Source organism: Excalfactoria chinensis, chromosome 2, assembly GCF_039878825.1.
Source record: "Excalfactoria chinensis isolate bCotChi1 chromosome 2, bCotChi1.hap2, whole genome shotgun sequence".
Lineage (NCBI taxonomy): Eukaryota > Metazoa > Chordata > Aves > Galliformes > Phasianidae > Excalfactoria > Excalfactoria chinensis.
The window spans coordinates 141,433,578-141,453,775 of record NC_092826.1 but is presented as its reverse complement, the minus strand read 5'-3'; the positions used below and the strand labels follow the sequence as shown (position 1 = coordinate 141,453,775).

At 61.6% G+C, this 20,198-nt stretch overlaps 1 protein-coding gene across 5 annotated transcripts in view; it reads right to left on the bottom strand.

The window, feature by feature from the left end:
* AGAP3 (ArfGAP with GTPase domain, ankyrin repeat and PH domain 3) overlaps nt 1–20,198 on the bottom strand; it is a 76,674-nt gene that overhangs the window by 25,656 nt on the left and 30,820 nt on the right. For 4 of the 5 annotated variants that reach the window (XM_072330654.1, XM_072330656.1, XM_072330657.1 and 1 more), the window contains exons 8-11: nt 15,859–16,014; nt 12,389–12,481; nt 6,115–6,219; nt 2,220–2,385 (exon numbers count right to left, since the gene is read on the bottom strand). In XM_072330654.1, the coding sequence (XP_072186755.1) occupies nt 2,220–2,385; nt 6,115–6,219; nt 12,389–12,481; nt 15,859–16,014 (520 nt within the window). Of the gene's footprint in view, nt 1–2,219; nt 2,386–6,114; nt 6,220–12,388; nt 12,482–12,736; nt 13,711–15,858; nt 16,015–20,198 lie in introns of those variants that run through there. The other variant, XM_072330658.1, reaches the window with a different exon arrangement.

The window sequence follows — 20,198 nt, the reverse complement described above, 5'->3', positions numbered from 1 at the left end:
AGACGTGGGCAGAAGACCCCAATCCCAGCAGCTGCAGGGTGACGCCGTGCCTCTGAAGCCATGTTTGTGCAGGGAACGTGTGAGCTGAGCTGAGCCCCGGCAGCGCCATGTGCTGCCCGCACACCTGTGGGCACGCTGAGAGATCTCCATCTTTGTTCCCCCCTCCTCCCCTCTCCCCACGGCTCCTCTTGTCCCCATGAGGACAGTGGCAGTGGCACAGCCCTCAGCGGCTGCAGGGAACGGCCCGACCTCCACATCTGCTGTGCTTCCCCACACACTGCTGGGGGAGAGGAGGCCCCCATCCCTGGAGCAGCCCTGGAGATGGCCACAGGCACAGCACTGCTGAGGGCTGCACTGCACACACAGCGACAGGGGAGGACACAGTGCCCAGGGAGGAGCTCTTCCACAGCTGCTGAGCACCAGAGCAGGCTGAGCAGAGCCCCACTGAGCGCCCCACTGCTGTTTGTCTGCAGGAGGGAAACCCCTCTGAGCACCACAGGGCTGCCCAAAGCCAACACACACCTGGGGCTGCTGCCCCATTCCCAATGCCGTTCACTGTGGGGGGACAGCGCTATGGGGACGGTGCTATGGGGACATGATGCTGTGAGCTGTGCTGCGTAGGGGCACAGAGTGAAGGCAGTGTGTGAATGGGGATCCCAGGCTCACTGATCTGATGCCAGCACAGCCTGCAGCACCCAGGCAGCATCAGCCCGGCACACACACAGCAGCACACATGAAGGGATCAAAGCATCTCTCTCAGGAAGATGTCTGACCTGGTGTTCAAGGCTCCAAGCAGCACTAAGCCCATCACCCTCCCGACACACAGCTCAGCACTGAGCCAACACTCCCTGCCGGGGAGCTGCAGCTCCAACTACAGCCCTGCGCTGCTCTCCTCACACTGTGGGTGAGGCTGAGGGCCCCAGGCAGGGCTCCAGGCAGAGAGACCAGCAACAAACCCACATCCCAACCCACCTCCAGCTGTGAGCCCGGCGGGGCAGGACGGCTGCCAGGAGCAGGACATGGGGTACATGGCACAGGGCTCATCATCTCTGGGAGCCGTTCTGTGCTTCGCCTGAACCTCAGCTCTGGTAACTGTGGGTGCAGACATCGCACCGAGCACCCTGCAAACATATGCTGTGCAGGGGCAGAGCGAGCATGGCTCTGCATCACCTGCAGGGGGTGAGGAGGGTTCACTGCTCCACAGCAGCGCTTGTCCCGAGTGCTGCTGACCACAAGAGCCGGCACTGAGCCCCCCTGGACCCTCCCAGCCCCACGTGTGGTGGCTGCTGCACGGTGACAGCAACCCCAGGGCAGCCCCATCACATCCTAAAGCTGCAGGAAAAAGCAAGAAAAGGAGCCACAGAAATGGGCAGGAACAGAACGGAGCTTTCCACCATCAAGAAACATCGCTGGTAGAGTTTTCCACCACTTTACGTTGCAGCAGCTGCCTCCATACACAGCAGCTCATGCCACAGAGCCCAGCAGCAGCCACCTGGGGGTTACCCAGAGACACCAGCACACGCCAAAGGCATTCAGAGCAGTGACAGCCAGGAGCAGCTCCCACTGCTGCTCAGCAGAGCCGGCTGCTGCCCACACACTGCAGGAAGGGCAGCACGGCCTGCACCACTCCTACAGCACCCCAGGGGCACAGAGCCCTCCCAGTCCAGCCCCCCTAAAGGTCCTCTAGAGGGGAGGCATCAGAGTAGGGTCAACCACTGGTCAACTGGTGGTCAAACAGGTCCAGCTCTGCAGAGCTCCTTTCCAGCAGCTCAGCCCCAACCTGTACTAATGCTGTGGTTATTCCTCCCAGGTGTAGCACCCTGCCCTGTCCCTGCTGAACCCCATAAGGTTCCTCTCCACACAGCTCTCAGCATGTCCAGGTCTCGCTGAATGAAGGCACAACCTTCAGGTGCATCAGCCACTCCTGCCCGCTTTGTGCCATCACCAAACTTGCTGCAGGTGGACTCCATCCCTTCATCCAGGTCACTAACGATGGTGCCGAACAACACGGTACCCAACACCGACCCCTGGGGAACACTGCTGGCCACAGACCTGCAGCCACACCGCGCCGCTGGGCGCAACCGCCTGAGCTGTGCCAGCAGCTCCCCATGCACCCCACCATCCGCTCAGCTACCCCACTCCTGCTGTGCTTACCTACAAGGCTGGTATGGCAGGCAGAGCCAGAGCCGTGCCGAGGATGGACACACCACCCCACTTACCCGTGCTGGCTGCCAGCTGTGTGCTGCTGCGCTCCTTCGCCAGCCCGTTGGCTTTGGGGCTCGCGCCGGGCGCTGCCGCCGTAGCCCTGGGCAGCCGCTTGCCGGGCACCTTCACTGTGGTTCTCAGCAGGTCGATCTCCTTCCCGTGCACGTTCTGCATGTAGTCCTATGGCAGAGATGGTACAGATCAGCCATGACCCGGCCAGTCACCCTCAGCCTCTCTCATTCACTGCATCCAACCAACGCGCAGATCCCCTCACGCACGTGGCTGACAGCAGCCCCTGGGGGTGACCGGTGTCTATCCCACATAGGGGCACCGAGCTGAGCTTAGGGCTGACATCCCACAGTGCTGGTACCCACGGCCTGCAGGCAGCCTAGGAAGTGGATGGAGGGCCTGGATGCTGCTCCAACCCCTGGACTGGGACCTAGGAGTGCTGGGTCCTGCACCCAGCACCAGCAGAGTGAGAGCAGCGTTGGTGTGCTGTGAGGGCCTCTTTGTACAGCCCTGCCTGGAGGTGGGGACAGACAGGGCAGAGGGGCGTGCAGGCAGGTCCCAGCTCCTGCATCTGCTGTCCTTTTGGTCACAGCGCTCAGGTGCCGCAGATGACAGTGCAACATAACTTAGTGTGGGTGATGTGATGTGGGAACTCTGCACAGCCCCATGCACACTGCATGCAGACCACGAGCATCACTCTGCCCTCCCAGCAGTGCCCACCTTCAGCCAGCACGTGGCTGCAGCTATGCTGGGGGCTGCTCCCACCACACCTGTCCTATCCTGCAGTGCTCCACCTCACCCTGCTCCCCTGGGCCCACATGAAAGGAAAGCACTGAGCCTGCAGTCCCCACATTGCCTAGAAGTGCCATCCCAGTCCCACCTCTGGGACCTCTGGGCTCAGGGGGCAGCCCCAGCGCTCTGCTCCATGATGGGCAGATGAGAGGCAGCAGCCAAGCAGGGCGAGCTGGGGAGCTCTGGGCTCGCTCCAGTTCACAAGGAGGTCACGGAGGGCTTGGATGTGAGCCGGTGCCACACCAACTGCTTCCAGAGCTCGGCGAGACGAGCGCAGCCAGCAAGGCGCAGCCGCTCCAACCGATGGCAGCAGGGCAGCCCGCCTGGACGCAGCTCCCAGCGCCCCGACCCACACAGCTGTGGGGACGTGCTCACATCCCCGGGCAGCTCCCACGGACCCACCCAGCCCAGCACTGCCCGGCGCTGATCCCAGCCTGGGGGGGCCCAACACAGCCCTGGGCCGCAGGATTTCCCTGGCTCAGCACAATCGGTGCTCGCCGGCTGCCTGCCGGATCCAGCGGTCACCGGCGCTCCGCTTTTATTGCACACCATAAAACAGCAATTTCTTCCCAAGCCTCCTCGCTAATTACCCAGCCAGTTCTCTCATTTCATTTTATTACTGGAATTAACAACGAGTTCAAAGCGTGGAAAGCTATTAAGATGTGTGATTAAGCCACATTCAATTAGTTTCTACAAACAATTTAATTGATGTTGCAGATAGAATTAACAGAAGGTGATTGTGTGAATGGCTCCACTGGCTGCAAAATGGGAGCTGCTCCGCTCGGCTCCGCGCAGCGCGGCCACGGGCTCAGCCCCGCCAGCAGGAGCAGCACGCGTGGCCTGGGGAGGTGGTGAGGCCACACCGTGCAGCTCTCACTGCTCACTGCCTCCCTGTCCCTCAACACGCTCATGGAAGGTGGGGGAAACGCTGCGGGGAGGAGATCTGTGCTGAGACCAGGGCTCTGACCACAGCGCGGCCCTGGCTCTGCTCACCTGCCCGGCTCTGCGCCATCAGAGCGCCTGGGCTTGGAGCTGCTGCTGCTCACCTGTGTGCCAGCAGACTCCTGCAAAGCACAGCCCGGGTCTGGCTGCAGAGGGGCTGAAGGGGCCCAAACACACCGTCTGAAGCAGGCACAAGGTGCACAGCCCTGACAGGGCACCTTCAATGGTGAAAGGAGAAGCACGACACAGCCAAGTGATGGGTGCACACCTGGGGGGGAGGGAGGGCACCACCCCCATCCCTTCTGGGCAGGGACAGGCAGCAGAATGACAGAGAGGACAGATCCTGGGCAGGGAACACCTGGGAAACTCCTAGGAGCATCATTGGGAGTCAAAGCAACAAAGAGATGCTCTGGGGCTGAGCACCATGGGGGTGGGCTCTGCACCCTGCACTCACCCCACCGCCTGCAGTCCCACAAGTGAGGGGACAAAGCAGCAGGCCCAGTTTTGTCACTGACCCACGAGACCCCCTGTCACATCCTGTGAGGGATGCAGCGTCTTGTAGTGAACCTGCTTTAGCAAGGGGTTGGAACTGATGACCCCCAGAGGGCCCTCCCAACCAAAGGGACCGCAGCACAGATGCCTACTTTGTAGGCAGAGGGCAGGAAGCGCCGCAGCACCCCCTGGTTCACCACAGAAGATGGGAGGACGGGACTTAATGGGGTATCCCCAGCAGAAGAACCATTCCATGAGGCTGTCCCTGTACCAAACCTCACCCCCACACAGGGAAGGTATGGAGGGCTCCTGTGCCCCACACACAGCCGCTCTCTGCAGGGAAACATGGGGCACCGCTACCTTGGTGCAAGGAGGAGGCGCCCACCCGCACCTCCCAGCTATGGGCTGCGCATCACCAGTTGCACCAGGTGGAAGCAAACCAGATTTTTGCTCGAGGCAACACAGAAATGAAATGAAACACCGAAGAAGTGAAGTAGGGAAAGCAACTGACATCAAACGAGATCACCCCCTGAGGAACGAATGGAGTAAAGAGGAGACAAACCCAGTGTGCAGCGGCATCAGCTGAGAGCAGTTAAACAACATCCCCAATTACTCTGCCTCTGCCACTGATTTTAACAACGGCCCTATGATGCCTCCGATGGAAAGCTGATAAACCCACGCACGCATGTGAGCACACAGAGGGCAGCCACTGCCTCCTGCTTTGGGTCAATAAGGACCAAAAAATGGGGCTGCAGAGTCAGAGGGCAGCAGAATCGCACAGAACGGCGCACAGCTCCAAGGCTGCAAAGGAAGATAAACTGTTCCAGCACTCCCATGAATTAGGGAAAGCAAACGCGAGGACCGGCTCCTGCTGTAAGGATGGAGCTCAGGATGTGCGGACGGAGCACTGCAACCCAAGAATCAGAGGCACAGACACCCGTGGGGCTCACAGCACTCAATTATTATATCCGAGGAGATGGGGACGGAGAGGGGCCTGGAGCGTGTGGGGTGTGGGGGCTGCATCCCCAGCTCAGCCAACACAGCCCGGCTGCAGCAGGTGTCACAGGTGTGTGTGTCCTCTGCTCACTGCTCCAGCAGCAAACTGTGCTCAAGAGGGAACGGGGAAGAAGTCATTAGCCCCACAGTGGGGAGGCGACAGAGATGGATGGGGCAGCAGCTGCGTGCCTGAGCCAAGCAGCGAGGAGATCAGAGATGCGTGGAGTGCCGGAGCGCGGCGGGCTCCACACAGGCACCGTGTCCCCATTACCCAATACCCAGCAGCCAGGAAAATTGTTCCGTGCCCAAACGGCAGCACCAGACATGGCTGCGAGGAGCCTCTGCCCGCTCCTCACCTGGGACACAGGGAGGCAGCAGCCCCTGCTTTCATGGACTGGCAAAGGGCAAGAGGGAACAGACAGATGCACTCACCGAGCATCTTTCTGCACAGGTATGTTCCCATCAGCTCTTCCCACCCAGCCCGGCACTGCAGACACAGCCTGCAGGGGAGGGGCAGGGTTTCCTCCAGGCCCTGCTAAGATCCAGCTGTGCAGAATGACCTCACCCTCACCAACACCAAACCCTCTGCCAGCAGCTCTCTGTAGCCGTGGCACTTGCAGGAGCAAAAGGGGACCGCCGTGCCCTGCATGCTGCTCGCCCCGTGCCAGCAGTACTCACATGCAGGCTGGGGTGGTAGGTGAGCACACCGTTGTCACACAGTGTCACGTACTTCTTCTTCCACTCCTTGTTGAGCGACTTGCCGCTGCGCTTCAGCAGAATGCCCTGCAAGAGAAATGAGAAGGGCCTCAGGACTCGTCAGGTCCAGGCAGCTCCCAGCCAGCCCCACAACCGCCCCCAGGAGACACAAAGGACGCAGGAGAACACCCAGAGCCTTCCCAGCAGTGCTTCCCTGTGACTGGCACAGAGTGGGCTGCTCCCCTGCCCTCCCCATCGCACCCCAGCCAGGCCTCATCCTCAGAGTGAGGGTGTCCAAGTGCCAGCACAGAGCCCTCTGTCCGTGCCCTGCCCCACACCGCCCTCCTGCTGTGCTGAAGGATGGTGTGGATGCAAGGCAGGGGCCAACCTCACCACTGACTGCACTCCTTGCTCTGCTCCCACACCTCCCTCCAGCCCCAGACATGGGGATGGACAAGGACCGTTCAGGAGAGGTGGGATACCAGCACCCCAAGGAGCGGAGCATTCAGGAGAGGTGGTGACCACACTTGGAGACAGTCCTACAGGGGATATGTTCCCTTGGTGCTTGCAGTTCCCCCCTAGAGGTGTCTGACAGCTGGAGTCAGGGACCCCTACCCACCTGGTGCTCCCCCAGACCCATCCCATGGTCTCCAGGCACTGCATCCTCAGGGCCTGGGAATCATAGTATCATAGTATCATGCAAGTTGGAAGGGACCTTAGAGATCATCGAGTCCAACTCCCGGGATTCGAGCCCTCTGTGTAGCAGAGCAGCACTTCTACCCCCTGCTCCACAGGGGGGGATTCGAACCCGGGCCCCCTGGTGTTGCAAACGGGAATTCTACCGCTGCGCCACCGGAGGCACACTTTGGTTAGGCCGTGCTCTTCCTCCCCAGCACCCTGACCCAGAACAAACTTTCATGGATTAAACCAACATTGAAGGCTGCACCCCCCTCACCTTCTCCCTGCCCAGTTCTGACCCTTTGAAATCTGCAGCAGCAAGGCAGGCACGAGGGCAGTGCAGCCTGGGGGGAGGACACCGAGCGCTCTGCCAGCAGGGAGAACAGGGCAGCATGGGGACAGCATGAGGACAAAGGGACAGATGAGGGATGGGGTTTGGGAACAAGCAGAAGCCAGGCTGCAGGGCTGGAGCCACCCAGGGCTCTCTGGGCAGACAGCACGGCGCTGCTCCAGGCCCCACGCCAGCACCTCCCCACAGGCTGCACAGAGCAGCTCTGTCCCGCTGTGCAGCACTGCCTGCAGATGGGGATGCTGCGTCTGCCCCATGGAAACGCAGGGCAGTGAGGCAGGGTTTGGTGCAAGGCGGGGTAACAATGATACAGACCCGGCCATGAAATGGGCAATAAGCGATGGGGAAAGGGCAGGAGTGCCCCATGACCACTGGCACTCAGTACCGGGGAAGCAGAGTGTAAAGAGGCACTGCATCCTATTCCTACACACAGAAATTACAGCTGAGTGCTGAGAGCTGGAGCAGCCTGGGCAGGAGCTGACCCAACCAATGTGGAACAGCCCCATGGGGCTGTGTGACACTGCCTGGTGTGGTCACAGCACCCAATGACAACAGACACTGTGCTGATACAGCACCTTTGGGATACTGACTAACACGTACCACTGACATCACACAATCACAGAGGTCAGAAAGCAACAGTCAGACCAGCTGTAGTGCCTCAGACCAGCTGTAGTGCCATCCGGGTGTGTGAGATCCACATCCCTTACAAAACCTCACACACGGAGACGGCCCAGTGTTGCAGCCCACCTGGATACCTGCTGGTTCCCCTTCTGGGAGCATTTATTTGGCCTTTCTCAAGCAAACCTGCTCTAGAGCTGACAGAAGATACACATCTGGCACAGTCACTGGGTGAGTCTCTGGCTCACGGGCACCACGACCCCCATGGACACCATGACCCCCATGGGCACCACGACCCCCATGGGCACCACAACCCTCACAGGCCATACATGGGCCTGGTCCAACCAGCTGCCCTATCAGAGGGCACCTGCCACCCCCACCCTTGGCTGCCCCCCGCTTTGCCGGTGCCCACAGCCTGACCTCAGTGCACCACCACGGAGGCCCCCACAGAGCTCGCTGCAAACCTGGAACCTCAGACACAGCAGCAAAAGCAGACCCAGACACAGAGAACCAAGCACAGGCAGCCCGGTTTGCCCAGAAGGCACAAGAATCCAAAACTGGGAGTAAGCACCAAATAAAATGAGGGCGAAGGGGCCCTTCAGGATGGATACTGAAGGATGCAGCTGAACATGGCATCAGTGCTTGGCTGTGCCTGCCCTTTGCTGCTGTATCAGAGGCAGGGCAGCGGCTGGGAGTCCTGCAGGTCCTGGTTGCGCTGCTGTGCTGCCTGCACAGGGGCTGCACACCATGCAGTACGCTTCTTTGTGACGGCAGATGGTGGGGATTTGGCCCAGCAGCACGTGGGGAGCTCTGCTTTTTCCTGGAGGAAACTCCACGCACAACGGAACCACAGCTCGGCCTGGGCTGCAAAGGCCCACAATGCCCATCCAGCTCCAACCCCCTGCTGTGTGCAGGGTCAGCAACCAGCAGCCCAGGCTGCCCAGAGCCACATCCAGCCTGGCCTTGAATGCCTGCAGGGATGGGGCATCCACAGCCTCCTTGGGCAACCTGTTCCAGTGCGTCAAGCAGACTGCAGGCAGGGACATCCCCTCTGCGCCCCCTCCTCGTGCAGCCCCTGGCCGTGCTGCTCCTCACCACCGGGCTCACAAGTGGGGACTCCCCCTTAGTTTCTCCCCGAGCACAGTGGAGGTGCACGGAGCAAAGCACCTGGCAGCCCACCCGCTCCCATCCCCACGCTTCCTCCCCTTCCCCGCATGCCGCCGGTCGGCGCGGTGCTGCCTCTGCTGGGTTTGGATGGTGGCGGTGCTCCGTAAAAGCAGCAGTAGCAATATGCAGTGTAATGAAGCAGGGAGCAGCCATGGCCCCCAAAGGACTCGTTTGCTCCACAAATCTCCCTTCCGCTCACTTTTTTGCTAAGAATTTTAACACCAAACTTAATTGTAAAGTCGCGTATTGATTGGAAAATGCAAATGGCAATTTAAATGTAATCTAAGCTCCCAGCATGATCCCAGCTCCCGAGGAGGAGGAGCTGCTGCCCTGGGCACCGCTGCAGCGCGGCCCAAACGGAGCCGGGCCGGACCGGGACCGCCGGGCTGCAGCGCTCCTAAGTGCCCCTGGTAACACAGAGCTGGGGGAGCAGCAGCACCTCCCGGCATCACCAAGACACTGCTCTGAGATGGGCGCTCAGCTGCAAGGAAGCACTTTCAGTCCTGCAGGACCTCGTGAAGCTGCAGGACGTGGGCAGGGCAGCACAGCCAGGCACAGCATCAGCCCTGAGCGCAGGAGGAGCGACTGCGGCTGCTGGGGGACCTCAGAGTGCACGGCCTCCCTGTCCCACTGCGCTGCCGGCATGTGAGAGGGGCAGGGGGTTGAGCAGCTCAGGGTTCTGCTGCACAGTGTGAGCCCTGGAGCCTCCACAGCCCAGCAAAGCCTGCACTCAGCCCTCACACCCATCTGGGCCTCTCACCCTGCAGCCCCCCCAGCCCCTGGCCCAGGATCTGTGCGCAAACCCAAAGCTCCAAGAGCAGGACACGGCTGCTCACAGCTCCAGCAGCACAGCTGCAGTGCTGAGCCCTCCCTGCAGAGCTGCCCTCCCGGTGGCACAGCCCCAGCTACTGGGAAGCAGCCCACAGGGCACCCACCCGGAGCACAGGTCCTGATCAGAGCATCGCTGCCCATCCCCAGGCTTTGCCACACAGAGCAGTGCCCTTGGGAGTCCCTGCTTCCATCCCATTTGTGGTACCTTCATGGGAGGCTGCCTGGTGAGGGCTGGCAGCACGGCAGAGACCTGCAGCACCCCAACATCCCCACACAGTCACCTCACCCTCATCCCATAGGGTGCAGGCTGCTGGCCTGTGCTCTCCATCACCAACAAAGCTCTGCACCCTCCTGAGATGCTGTGAAATGACCATTTGTTTCAGGCAAGCAGGAGGGCAGCAATTCTGACTGCCACAGCATCTCAGGAGTGGGGCAGTTCCCTACAATGCTCTGCACTGCCCCAGGGCTGCCACCTCCAGCACAGAGCTGCACAGCAATGGAGCTCGTGAAGGGAGAGCTGCCCTGTGCCCTGAGACCGCCTGGCTGGGAGAGCACTGCTCCCCAGCAACCCCACAACTGCTCTGAAGCACTGCTGCTCCTGCACAGCATCCCCATGGCTCAGTCCCCACCACCCCCCAGACACAGCTCTGCTCCTGCAGTGCCGCCATCCCCAGCACTGAGCCAGCAATGTTGAGGTGCCCTGGGCAAACCCACAGCAGTGCCAACGCACACAGTGCTTCACTGTGGTGCAGTGATCCAGGGGAGCTCCTGCAGCTGCACTCAGCCTTCTGACTGTGCTGGGCTGGGGAATCCCAGCATGGTTTGGGTCAGAAGGAACCCCCACAGCCTCCCCCAGCCCAAACCATAGGGACACCTCCCACAGCCCCATCCACGGCCTTGAGCACTGCAGGAATGGGGCACCCACAGCTCTGGGCAGCAGTGAGAGAGCCCCACTACCCTCTGAGTAAAGAATTTCCTCCTCGCATCTGACCCAAATCTCTTCTACTTAACTTAAACCCGATCCCCTGGTCCCTTGAGTCTCCCAACCCCAGCATGCACCCAGCACAATGCAGCATCCCGTGGGACGCACACCCTACCTGAGCACACAGCTCAGCATGGGCACAGCCAGGGGCTGCAAGGGTGTCTGTGCATCAGCACGAGGAAACCCCGGCACCAACATCACCCAGTGACCACTTGGCCCTCTCAGCCCAGCACTGCTGCTCTCAGGCTGACACACACAGACACCCAACGCCCTGAGTCAGCTCCCTCAAGTTCCCCTTGGGCCAAACAGCAGGTGGCACAGCACAGTGCGGCCACTGCATCGAGTCACACCATCCTTAGGGTAGGAAGGGACCTTTAAAGGTCACCTGGGGCAACTCCCCTGCAATACACAGGGACACCACAGCTCGATCCTGGGCGGACCTTATTGTGTCCACGTCTCTCCTATACACATGACTCCACACCTGGACACAGTGCTCCAGGTGAGGCCTCTCAGTGCAGAGCAGAGGGGCAGGATCACCTCCCTGACCTGCTGGCCTCGCTTCCTTTGATGCAGCCCAGGATATGGTTGGCTTTTGGGGCTGCGAGGACACATTTCTGGCTCATACCCAGCCTCCCATCCACCAGTATGCCCAGGTCTTTTTCAGCAGGGCTGTGCCCAATCCTCTCATCCCCCCAGCTTGTATTGGTAGTGAGGGCTGCCTCAACCCAGCTGCAACATTTGGCATTTGGATTTGCTGAACCTCATGAGGTTCACATGACCTGCTGATCAAGTCTGTCCAGGTCTGTCTGGATGGCAACCTGTCCCTCTGGTGCAGCAACTGCACCCCACAGCCTGGTGTCAGCAGCAGCTTCCTGCTGTTCCCACCCCAGGGAGCCCTCGGTGTTGCACAGGGCAGAGGATGCACGGAGCCAGAGTGCAGCGCAGGGCCGTGCAGGGCTGCGGCAGGTGTGGGGCACAGATGCCCTCTGCTGGAACCACTCCTGCTGCAGCCCAGTTCCCGACAGGGAATTCTCTGTGCCCTGGCTGCACCCACAGCCCCGTCCTGGGAGCTGCCCTCATGGCAGCACAGAGGCGCTAAGGCTGGAGAAGACCCCCGAGATCCCCAGGCTCAACCCCCACCGTGCCCACGGAACATCCTGAAGTGCCACATCTCCACGGTTCTGGACACCCCTGGAGCTGGTGACCCCCCACCCCTGGGCAGCTGTGCCAGTACGAGACCACTCCCTGAGCTGAGCATGGCACCCTGGGGAAGAAACGGCTCCCATTACTCAACCTGACCCACCCCAGGCATGAGACGAGACTACCCCCCCTCGCCCTATTGCTGGAGCAGAGGCTGACCCAACCACGCTACAAGCTCTCAGATTTACAGCACGGTGAGGTGTCCCTGAGCTGCCCCTGCTCCAGCCTGACCCCCCCCCCTCCCAGTTGCTCCCCACAGCACAGCGCTGCCAACCCCCACAGCTCCGCTGCCCCTCCCTGGACACGCTCCAGAGCCTCAACGTGTCTGTGGCACCGAGGGTCCAGCACTGAGTGCAGCATGGAGGCCGAGTGCCGGGCAACACAGAGGGCTCACGGGGGGACACGAGGGAACGGCACGGGGAGGATCGCACCTGCTTCATGGGGATGGCCCTCCCGCTGCCGATGCTGTCTGCCTTGCACTCCGGCACCTTCTTGTCCCGCTCCGCGTCCGCACCCTTCCGAGACTGGAAGAGAAGAGATGGAGGTCGTTAGGTTGGGATGGGAGGGACGCGGCCCCGCCGCCCCCACGCAGGACAGAGCCCCGCGCTCACAGCCCAGCCCCCCCCGGACCCTCAGCCTACACCCCGGCGCTGGCAGCGCTGTCCTACAGAGCGGGGCCGCCCGCCCCCGGCACACGGACACGGCACAGACAGATGCGTGGGATGCGGTGAGCATGGATGGCAGCGGGAGAGCCGAGCGGTGAAAGGAACTCACACCTCTACCAATCCAACAGGTTTATTCCGGGAGCACACTTGCACCATACAAAGTAGCACGGTCACCGGGCGGACACCAGCCCCTTACAAAAGAGCATGGACAGTAAATACCGATCCCACGGCCGGGGCCGAGCGCGGCGCCCGCCGGGCAGAGCAAACCCCAATAAATACAATATGAAGTGTACAGTCTGTGGAGCGGAACTCATTCAAAGTGCTTAGGACAGAGGGCAATACCACGTCATACACGGCATGGAGCACGACCAATACATTCAGAACCACGACAATGAGAGGGCAGCGCGGCGCCGCTGCAGCGTCCCACACCCGTCGGGAGCGCCCGTGTGCTTTGGATCAGAGGGGGACGGCAGCCCCCCCCCCCGCGCCGGGACCCCCATCCGCCGGCCTGGGGCCCAGAGCAGAACAAAGAGATCGAAAGAGAAGAAACTAAAGAGCCACAGATGGCCGCTGTGCTGCGAGGAGAGGAGCAGGAGTCCATGCAGGAGGTGCGGCGGGGAGGAGGGAGCCGGGGGCCGGCGGCGCCCGCAGAGCTCCAAGCAGCAGCGAAGCGTCCCTGGGCCCGTCCAGCCGCACTCGCTGCCATCGCCGTCCTGGCACCACAGGTCGTCCCGTCCCGTCCCGTGGGGTCGTCGCCCGGCAGCCCCACGGGTGCCGCCAGCATCCGGCAGGCCCAGCAATGTCCCGGCAAAGTGCAGCGCAGGCCGTCGCGGCGCCTCCTAGACTTTACATGGGGGGATTTAAAAGGCTCCTGCGTGTCTCCGAGGGGGGGACCCATGCTGGCTGGAGGGCGGGCGAGCCTCTAATCTTAGATCAATCCCAGTGCCCATCCCTTATCCGGCCCTGGAGAGGCAATGAAAAGTGAGAGAATTGGTACAGAGGTGCCGTGTAACCACCTGGATCTTCTAATTTGGAAGGAGTTGGAAAGGCCTTTTTGTTGATGAAAAGTTGGAAACAGTGGCACATATCTGCAAATATTGAAAGAATAAAGAGTTTGGCAAGTTATACTCAGAACACGGACACGAGATGCCGGGTGGGCGCAGCCGGACCAGGCGGCGGGCGGCAGCGGGGACGGGCGGGCACCGCCTCCAGCCAGCGGCCCCACACGCAGCCCTCCCCTGCAATGGCAGGGCCCAGAGCAAAGAGGAGGAGAGGACAGGACAGGAGGAGAGCAGGAGGAGGAGGAGGAGGAGGCAGGAGCCAGGCACAGCTCGGGCCGGATCGGAGCAGTGCGCGGGGCGCAGAGACGCGCCTGGCTGGGGGACCCGGCACTGGGGGCGCGGGGATGGCTGCAGCTGCACTACGCTGCCCGCAGGGAAACCTATGGCAGAAAGAGCCATTCCTGCCTGCCTGCCCTGCCCTGCCTGCCCCGCTGCGGGAGGAGCTGTCAGGAGCTGCTGCTGCCGCTGCCACGACCACACGGGGTGAAGACTTCAATGTGAGCCATGTGTGCGCCAGCACAGAGCAAGCAGTGAGCCCAGGATGAGCGCGGGTGAGTGGCGCGGTGAGAGCAAGCTGCAGCCCAGAATGAGCGAGTGAGCAAGAGCCGCAGGAGGATGGTGACACCCACAGCAAAGAAGCGTGACCCCGCAGCGAGCCGCCCGCCTCCCCACGAGCACGTGCCTGCACACAGCGAGCGCGGCTCCCGCGGGCTGCGAGCTGAGCGTGGCACCGACGCGCTCCAAGAGCAGCCAGAGTGTGAGCATGAGCTGACGGCGAGTCCAAACCCGCGGTGAGCAGAGCATGGGTGGCAGAGCGTGGGCACACGGTGCGCAGCAGCAAGCATGAGCGAGAACGGAGGGAGCGGGGAGCCCGTCAGCACTGAGCGGCAACAAAAGCACGACCACCAACAACAGCAGACCTCCGGGCACCGCCAGGGAGGTGTGGGCACACGGAGGGGACAGCAGGGAGGACACAGCCATGCGTGCGGAGCCGTGGAGCCGCTGCCCTGGGCTGCGTGGGCAGGAAGCAGGCTGGGGACAGAGACAGCGTGTGTGCTGTGGGGGCCAGCAGCACGTGCACAGATCTAAGGGCACGGAACTGGGGGCACGGGTGGGGAGCGCACGGAGCTCGGGGGACCCCAGAGCGGGAGCTGCCAGGACGTGGCGGCTGGAGGAGGGGGGTGTGCTGCCAGCACGAGGAGTTGGGAACTCGGGGTGCCAATAGCGCAGGAGGGGATGGGGCGTGGGATGTCGAGTCGGTGCGATCGGGGACCAGAGCAGTGGCAGCTGTTCACACAGTAACACAGTGCAACACGGACAATGGTTGGTGGCGGGCAGTTCCACAGACAGCAGACACGGTGTACGGAGCAATGAAGGCTGGGAAGCACACGTAGATGGGAGGAGGGCCTGAGCCTGGCACATGTACCGGGCACCAGGGGAGAGGAGCACGGGGACCTGACCTGGGCACGGGGACCGGGAGCACCGCTGCGCTGACAGCACGGGGAAACTCAGGGGCTGCTGACAGCAGGGCAAGTGCGAGCAGGACCGCGTGCACGGTGCGTGCACGGTGTGAGCACGCTGCAGGTGGGCTGCATTCAGCCAGCCAGCAGCCAAGTCCCTGCATCAAGGTCCCGCGCTGCCCAGACCTCACAGCTCTGCCGGCTCCCTGCCGCCTCCACTCTCTGCTGCTCTCCCCAGCCCCCAGCAGACCCCACAGCACTGCAGCTGTCACACGGCCGCAGGACTCGGGTAGCAGAGCCGGGGGCCCAGAGCCACGTACTGGCACAGCACAGCTGGCACTGCCCGGGGGCACGGAGGCTTTGTGCCACGCTCTGGGGACACAGCTCCAAGAAGGAGCAGGGCTCACTGATGCTGTGCACGCAGGGTGTAGCTCTGCCCAGCAATGGACAGGGAGCTCTGCTCCCTGCACACAACACAACACGCCCTGGGCACGCTCCCAGTGTGCAAGGAGCGGCTTGCTGATGCACATCTGTGCACACACCAGGACCGGTGCTCTCAGTTGTGCCCCCTACACATGCAGAAGGATCGCCCCTCTCCCTGCCCCTTCCTGGCCAGCACAGATAGGTTCCCCACAGCCCAGCACAGTGGGGGCTGCCTGCCCCTCTCCCGGCTCCATAATGCTCCCAAAGCTCCTCCGGCCCCAGGGCTGCGTACCGTGAAGATGTTGGAGCGCCGCTTGGACTGCTTGCGGATGGGGGTGGGTGTGTTGGAGGCAGCGATGGTCTCGATCCGCAGCTCCCGCTGGCTGATGCTGGGGGTGGAGGGCACCGAGGAGGAGTAGTCGCTGAAGGCTCCTCCGCCGTTGGTGGCCTAGGGCAGAATGAGACGGTGACGCTCAGCACGAGGCTGGCAGGCGCAGGGACAGCGTGCGGTGCCTTCCACCCACGGGGCTGCAGCACGTGCTGGGGCACAGGGACGCAGAGCCCCATGTGCTGCACCTGGCACAGGGGGGGGACCTGGGGAGCTGCTGCCCTACTCTGCTTTTGTTTTCCCCCTGGCGGAACAGTAACAAGCAGGGGAAGGACTCAGTGACACCAGCTGAGCCATCCACTCTCCAAGGCCCCTGAGTGTGGAGCTGCAAAGAGCCCAGCCTTGTTGCTCCCTTCTGGGCTGAGCTGCACATCAAGGAGACGTGCACCCTGCAGGTCTGGCCCTGGCCCTCCCATCACCCTGCTGCGGGTGCTGCCAGCCACATTCATGCAGTATACGGAGAAAGCCCGGCTGGCAGCACAGTGCCCACTGCCTGCAGATGGAGCCCGGTACCTTTTGCACCAAGAGATGAGGCCTAGGAGCCCCACTGCCCCATGCAGTGTCCTGCGCAGGAGTGGGGGCTTGGAGCACCACGACTGGCTGGAGACAGGAGAGCTGCTGCTACCCTGAATCGAGGACAGGGGAACCCTGTCTGCTAACACCTCCCCAGGAGTACAGCATGCCACAACACAGGCTCTGCCAACGCAGGGCTGAAGAAGAGGTGCACACAGTAAGGGCTACCACGGCCCAGAGGACCTGCTGCTCCTTGTCAATGCACCCATGAAGCTGTGACATAGGGAAGGACTTCACGCAGACTGCAGAGTTTGGGCTCCTGCCCTACCAGCTGTGATAGATCCTACCCATGTGGGATGATGGACAACAAAGCTCCTTGGAAAAAGCCTCTCTAAATTGTGTTCTGTACGTCATACACTCCTGTAACACTGCTTTAATTCCTCGCCTCGCCAGAAAACCCTCCTTCAGCCCCGAATGTGCCTGGTGCCGGGCCAAGGGCAGGATGCTGCATCCACCACCACGGGGCTCTGTGGGAACAGTGCTCCAGGGCTGCAGGACAGATCTGGGGCCCCATGCAAACATCAGCTGGGGGAGAACCTGACAAGGGGACCCCCCACGTCCTGCTGCTGGCAGCCGCTGCCCCATCGACCCAAACAAGCACCCCTGCTCTCTATTGAAATCTGAACACAGAGGAAGCTGAAATCTGGGCAGAACGCGCGCAGAGATCCTTCCCATCAGCATGCAACGGGTGGATGTCACACACTGCAGCAGACACCGACAGCACTATGGGAGCTCGAGCAGGAAAGGGCTCATTCAAAGCTCCCAAGTAGAAACCGTCACACAGAAGCAAGGGCAGGAACAAGGAGCGAGGTCTGGGAAGGGCTCTGAGTGGAAGAATGCAAACAAACAGCAGGAACAGCCTCAGCATCTGCACAGAACGGGGCAGGGGTGGGAGTGCACGGATGGTGACAGCACGGTGCAGGGCATCGTGAGCCCGGCGGGACGCTGGCACCACAGGGACACACAGCTGCTGCCTGCACTGCTCAGACAGGGCTGCGTGCTGCCCACAGCTCACACCGCAGGAACATGCAGTGCCACGCTCTGCTGGGACCTGCTGCAGCAGGCACGGAAGGCTCTCATTACCAAGCACGGGTGAACTGCAGGCTGCCTTTCATTTCACTTGCAAACTTCACTTCTCCTTCCTGCCTGCTCTCATTAACTACAACCCAAGCAATTCTCTGCAAAGCACTGCACACCACAGCTGGGCTGTGCTGACCCAGCAGGGTGAGCAGCAGGGCCAGGCCCATAGGCAGCACCCAGGGACACAGAGCACAGAGGGACTCGAAGCACAGGGTCTGAGCGCTGCAGAGCCTGGGCTGTGCCTCTGCTCCTGGCTGCTGCTGGGAGCTGGCAGAAGGACAAGCTCCATCCCAAGCAGTGACTCATCCCACAGCTACGGGTACCCCTGAGGGCACCTCGGAGCCCCAGCAGGAAGATGCAGCAGGTGTAGAAGCAGTGAGAATCAGGTGCAGCAGCTCTGAGAGCGGCAAGCACCCACCAGCCCAAGGAACACCCACACCCTGCAGGCAGGGAACAAGATGGGGCAGGGTGGGAGCAGAGGCCAAGTCAGGATCCCAAACCCATCAGACCTGCTCGCCCCGCTGCAGGGGCAGGAGCAGCACACAGCATCCCTGGGGCTGCAGGGCGACCTGAGCAACCTGACAGCGGGTGCAGCTTTCCGGGAGCCAGGGCAGGGGAGCGATGCTGGTGCCATGGCCCTGATGGGCTCACTGTGCTCCAGGAGGTGCTGCTGGAATCGCTGAGCACAGCTGGCTCCTTACCTTGCACCCTGATGGAAGCAGTGCTAGGAAGAACTCCAAAGCTCCAAAGAGAAAATGAAAGCAGGGCCTGCCTCAAGAACTGCATCATCAATCGAACTGTTCCTCTGCAAGGACACCAAACCCCTCCCGCTGCCCATGGGCACAGCCCTGTGAGTGCAGGGAACTGCCAGCACCAGGTGGAGAGATCCCCTGACAGACAGTGCTGGGAACACCGGGGTCCACTGATACCTCTCGCAGTCACGGCCATGGACTGGTGTGACAGCTGGCTGGGCTGCTTGGTACAGGCAGCATCCATTTCCTACAGGCTCAGTTTGGCTTTCAGCATCCAGCTTTTTGGCACCCAGCTCTTGCAGAGCAGCTGGCCCCAGGAGCAGCACAAGCAGCACCTGCCTGCCCTAAGCAGCCCTCTGCAGGGATGCTGGTCCCTGCCCTAAGCAGCCCTCTGCAGAGATGCTGGTCCCTGCCCTAAGCAGCCCTCTGCAGGGATGCTGGTCCCGTGCCCAGATCACAGAGCTGTCCCTGCCCACACAGCACTGGGCACTGAGCAGGACATCCCTGTGCACAAAGAGGAGCAGTGCAGGGCACACACCTGGCTGCAGCATGAAGTCAAAACAAAGACAAGACAAAACAAAGCTCAGAATTCACTGCCTGGCTTCCTGGCTCTAAGCTAAACCCTGTGTTCCCAAATCATTCCTGGGTCTCCTTGTCCCTGCCTCGGCATCTGCTCCCAAGGGTCAGCAAAGGCCATAAGAAACCCAGAGAAACCCCTATCCTGAAATGGGAAGACAGGAAACGCGTTACCATCACTCCCTCCTCCAGCCTTGCTGATGATGGAGCAGAGCTCCCCCACCTCCCCCAGAGCTCCCCCACCAGACAGAGCCAGCAGCTCCTGCAGGGCACGGCGCCCTCCATGCAGCACCACCAGCAGCCCGCACTGCAGAGCAGTGGCTCTGGGCTCTCTGCACCCCTCTGCAGGACCTGCTGTGCTGCAGCAGCTGCTCACTGCTCAGTGCTGGCACGTTCCCTCCTGCACAGCGCGCTGCATGCACCAACAGGGGCTGCTCTGCCTGGATCAGCAACAGGACATCAGGAGTCGGCACGGTTTGGTTTCTCGGTGCTGCTCGGGTTTGTTCTGAGGACACTGAGAAGCAGTTCCAGAACTCTGAGCCCCACTGAGAACGTGGAAACCAACCGCACAGTGCTCTGCAGTCACTCACCAGCTCTGTTTGGGGGAGAAGTACTTCCTGCAATGGAAATGTGCATGCACCGGGGCACAGAGCGCTGCAGCAGGTCCGTGGGAACCCAGGGGGCTGTGCTGGAGCACCCAGGCTGTGCTGGAGAGACCCAGGGAAAAGAAAGGAGCTTTGATCCTTGCTGCGGCCCCCGGGCTGGTCGAGAACAGGGACAGACAAAGCTTTGGACAGGCACAGAGCAGGGACGGGAGAGGGAAGACAGAGGGCAGAAGCTCCGGAAGGACGCGGCCTCTCTCACTGCTGCAAACCAGACAGTCGGTAACTACTTCTTGTTCAGAACGGCCTCACAACGAGCTGCCGTTCCCTGTTAGCTCATGCTGTGTTACTTCCCTGTAACGGCTCTGGTTCCCACCAGATCTACCTAGGTCCCTCCGGCAAAGCCACAGGAGCACAGCAGGGAACTGAGAGAAAAGGTTCTGCCTCCGGGCCCAGGAGCCAACATCCACCTCTACACAGAGGTCGTCTGCACACTGGGCTGAAAGGTGCTCTGCAGGGAGGAAAGGAAAGCAAGGAGGTTTCTGAGCAAGAACCTTGAACACAGCTCATGCCACGCCATTAGAAACCTCCTCTGATGCCCAAACTCCGCCTTCCCGCGGCCACTCTTAGATCCACCCCTTCTGTGCAAGCACTTCGTCAT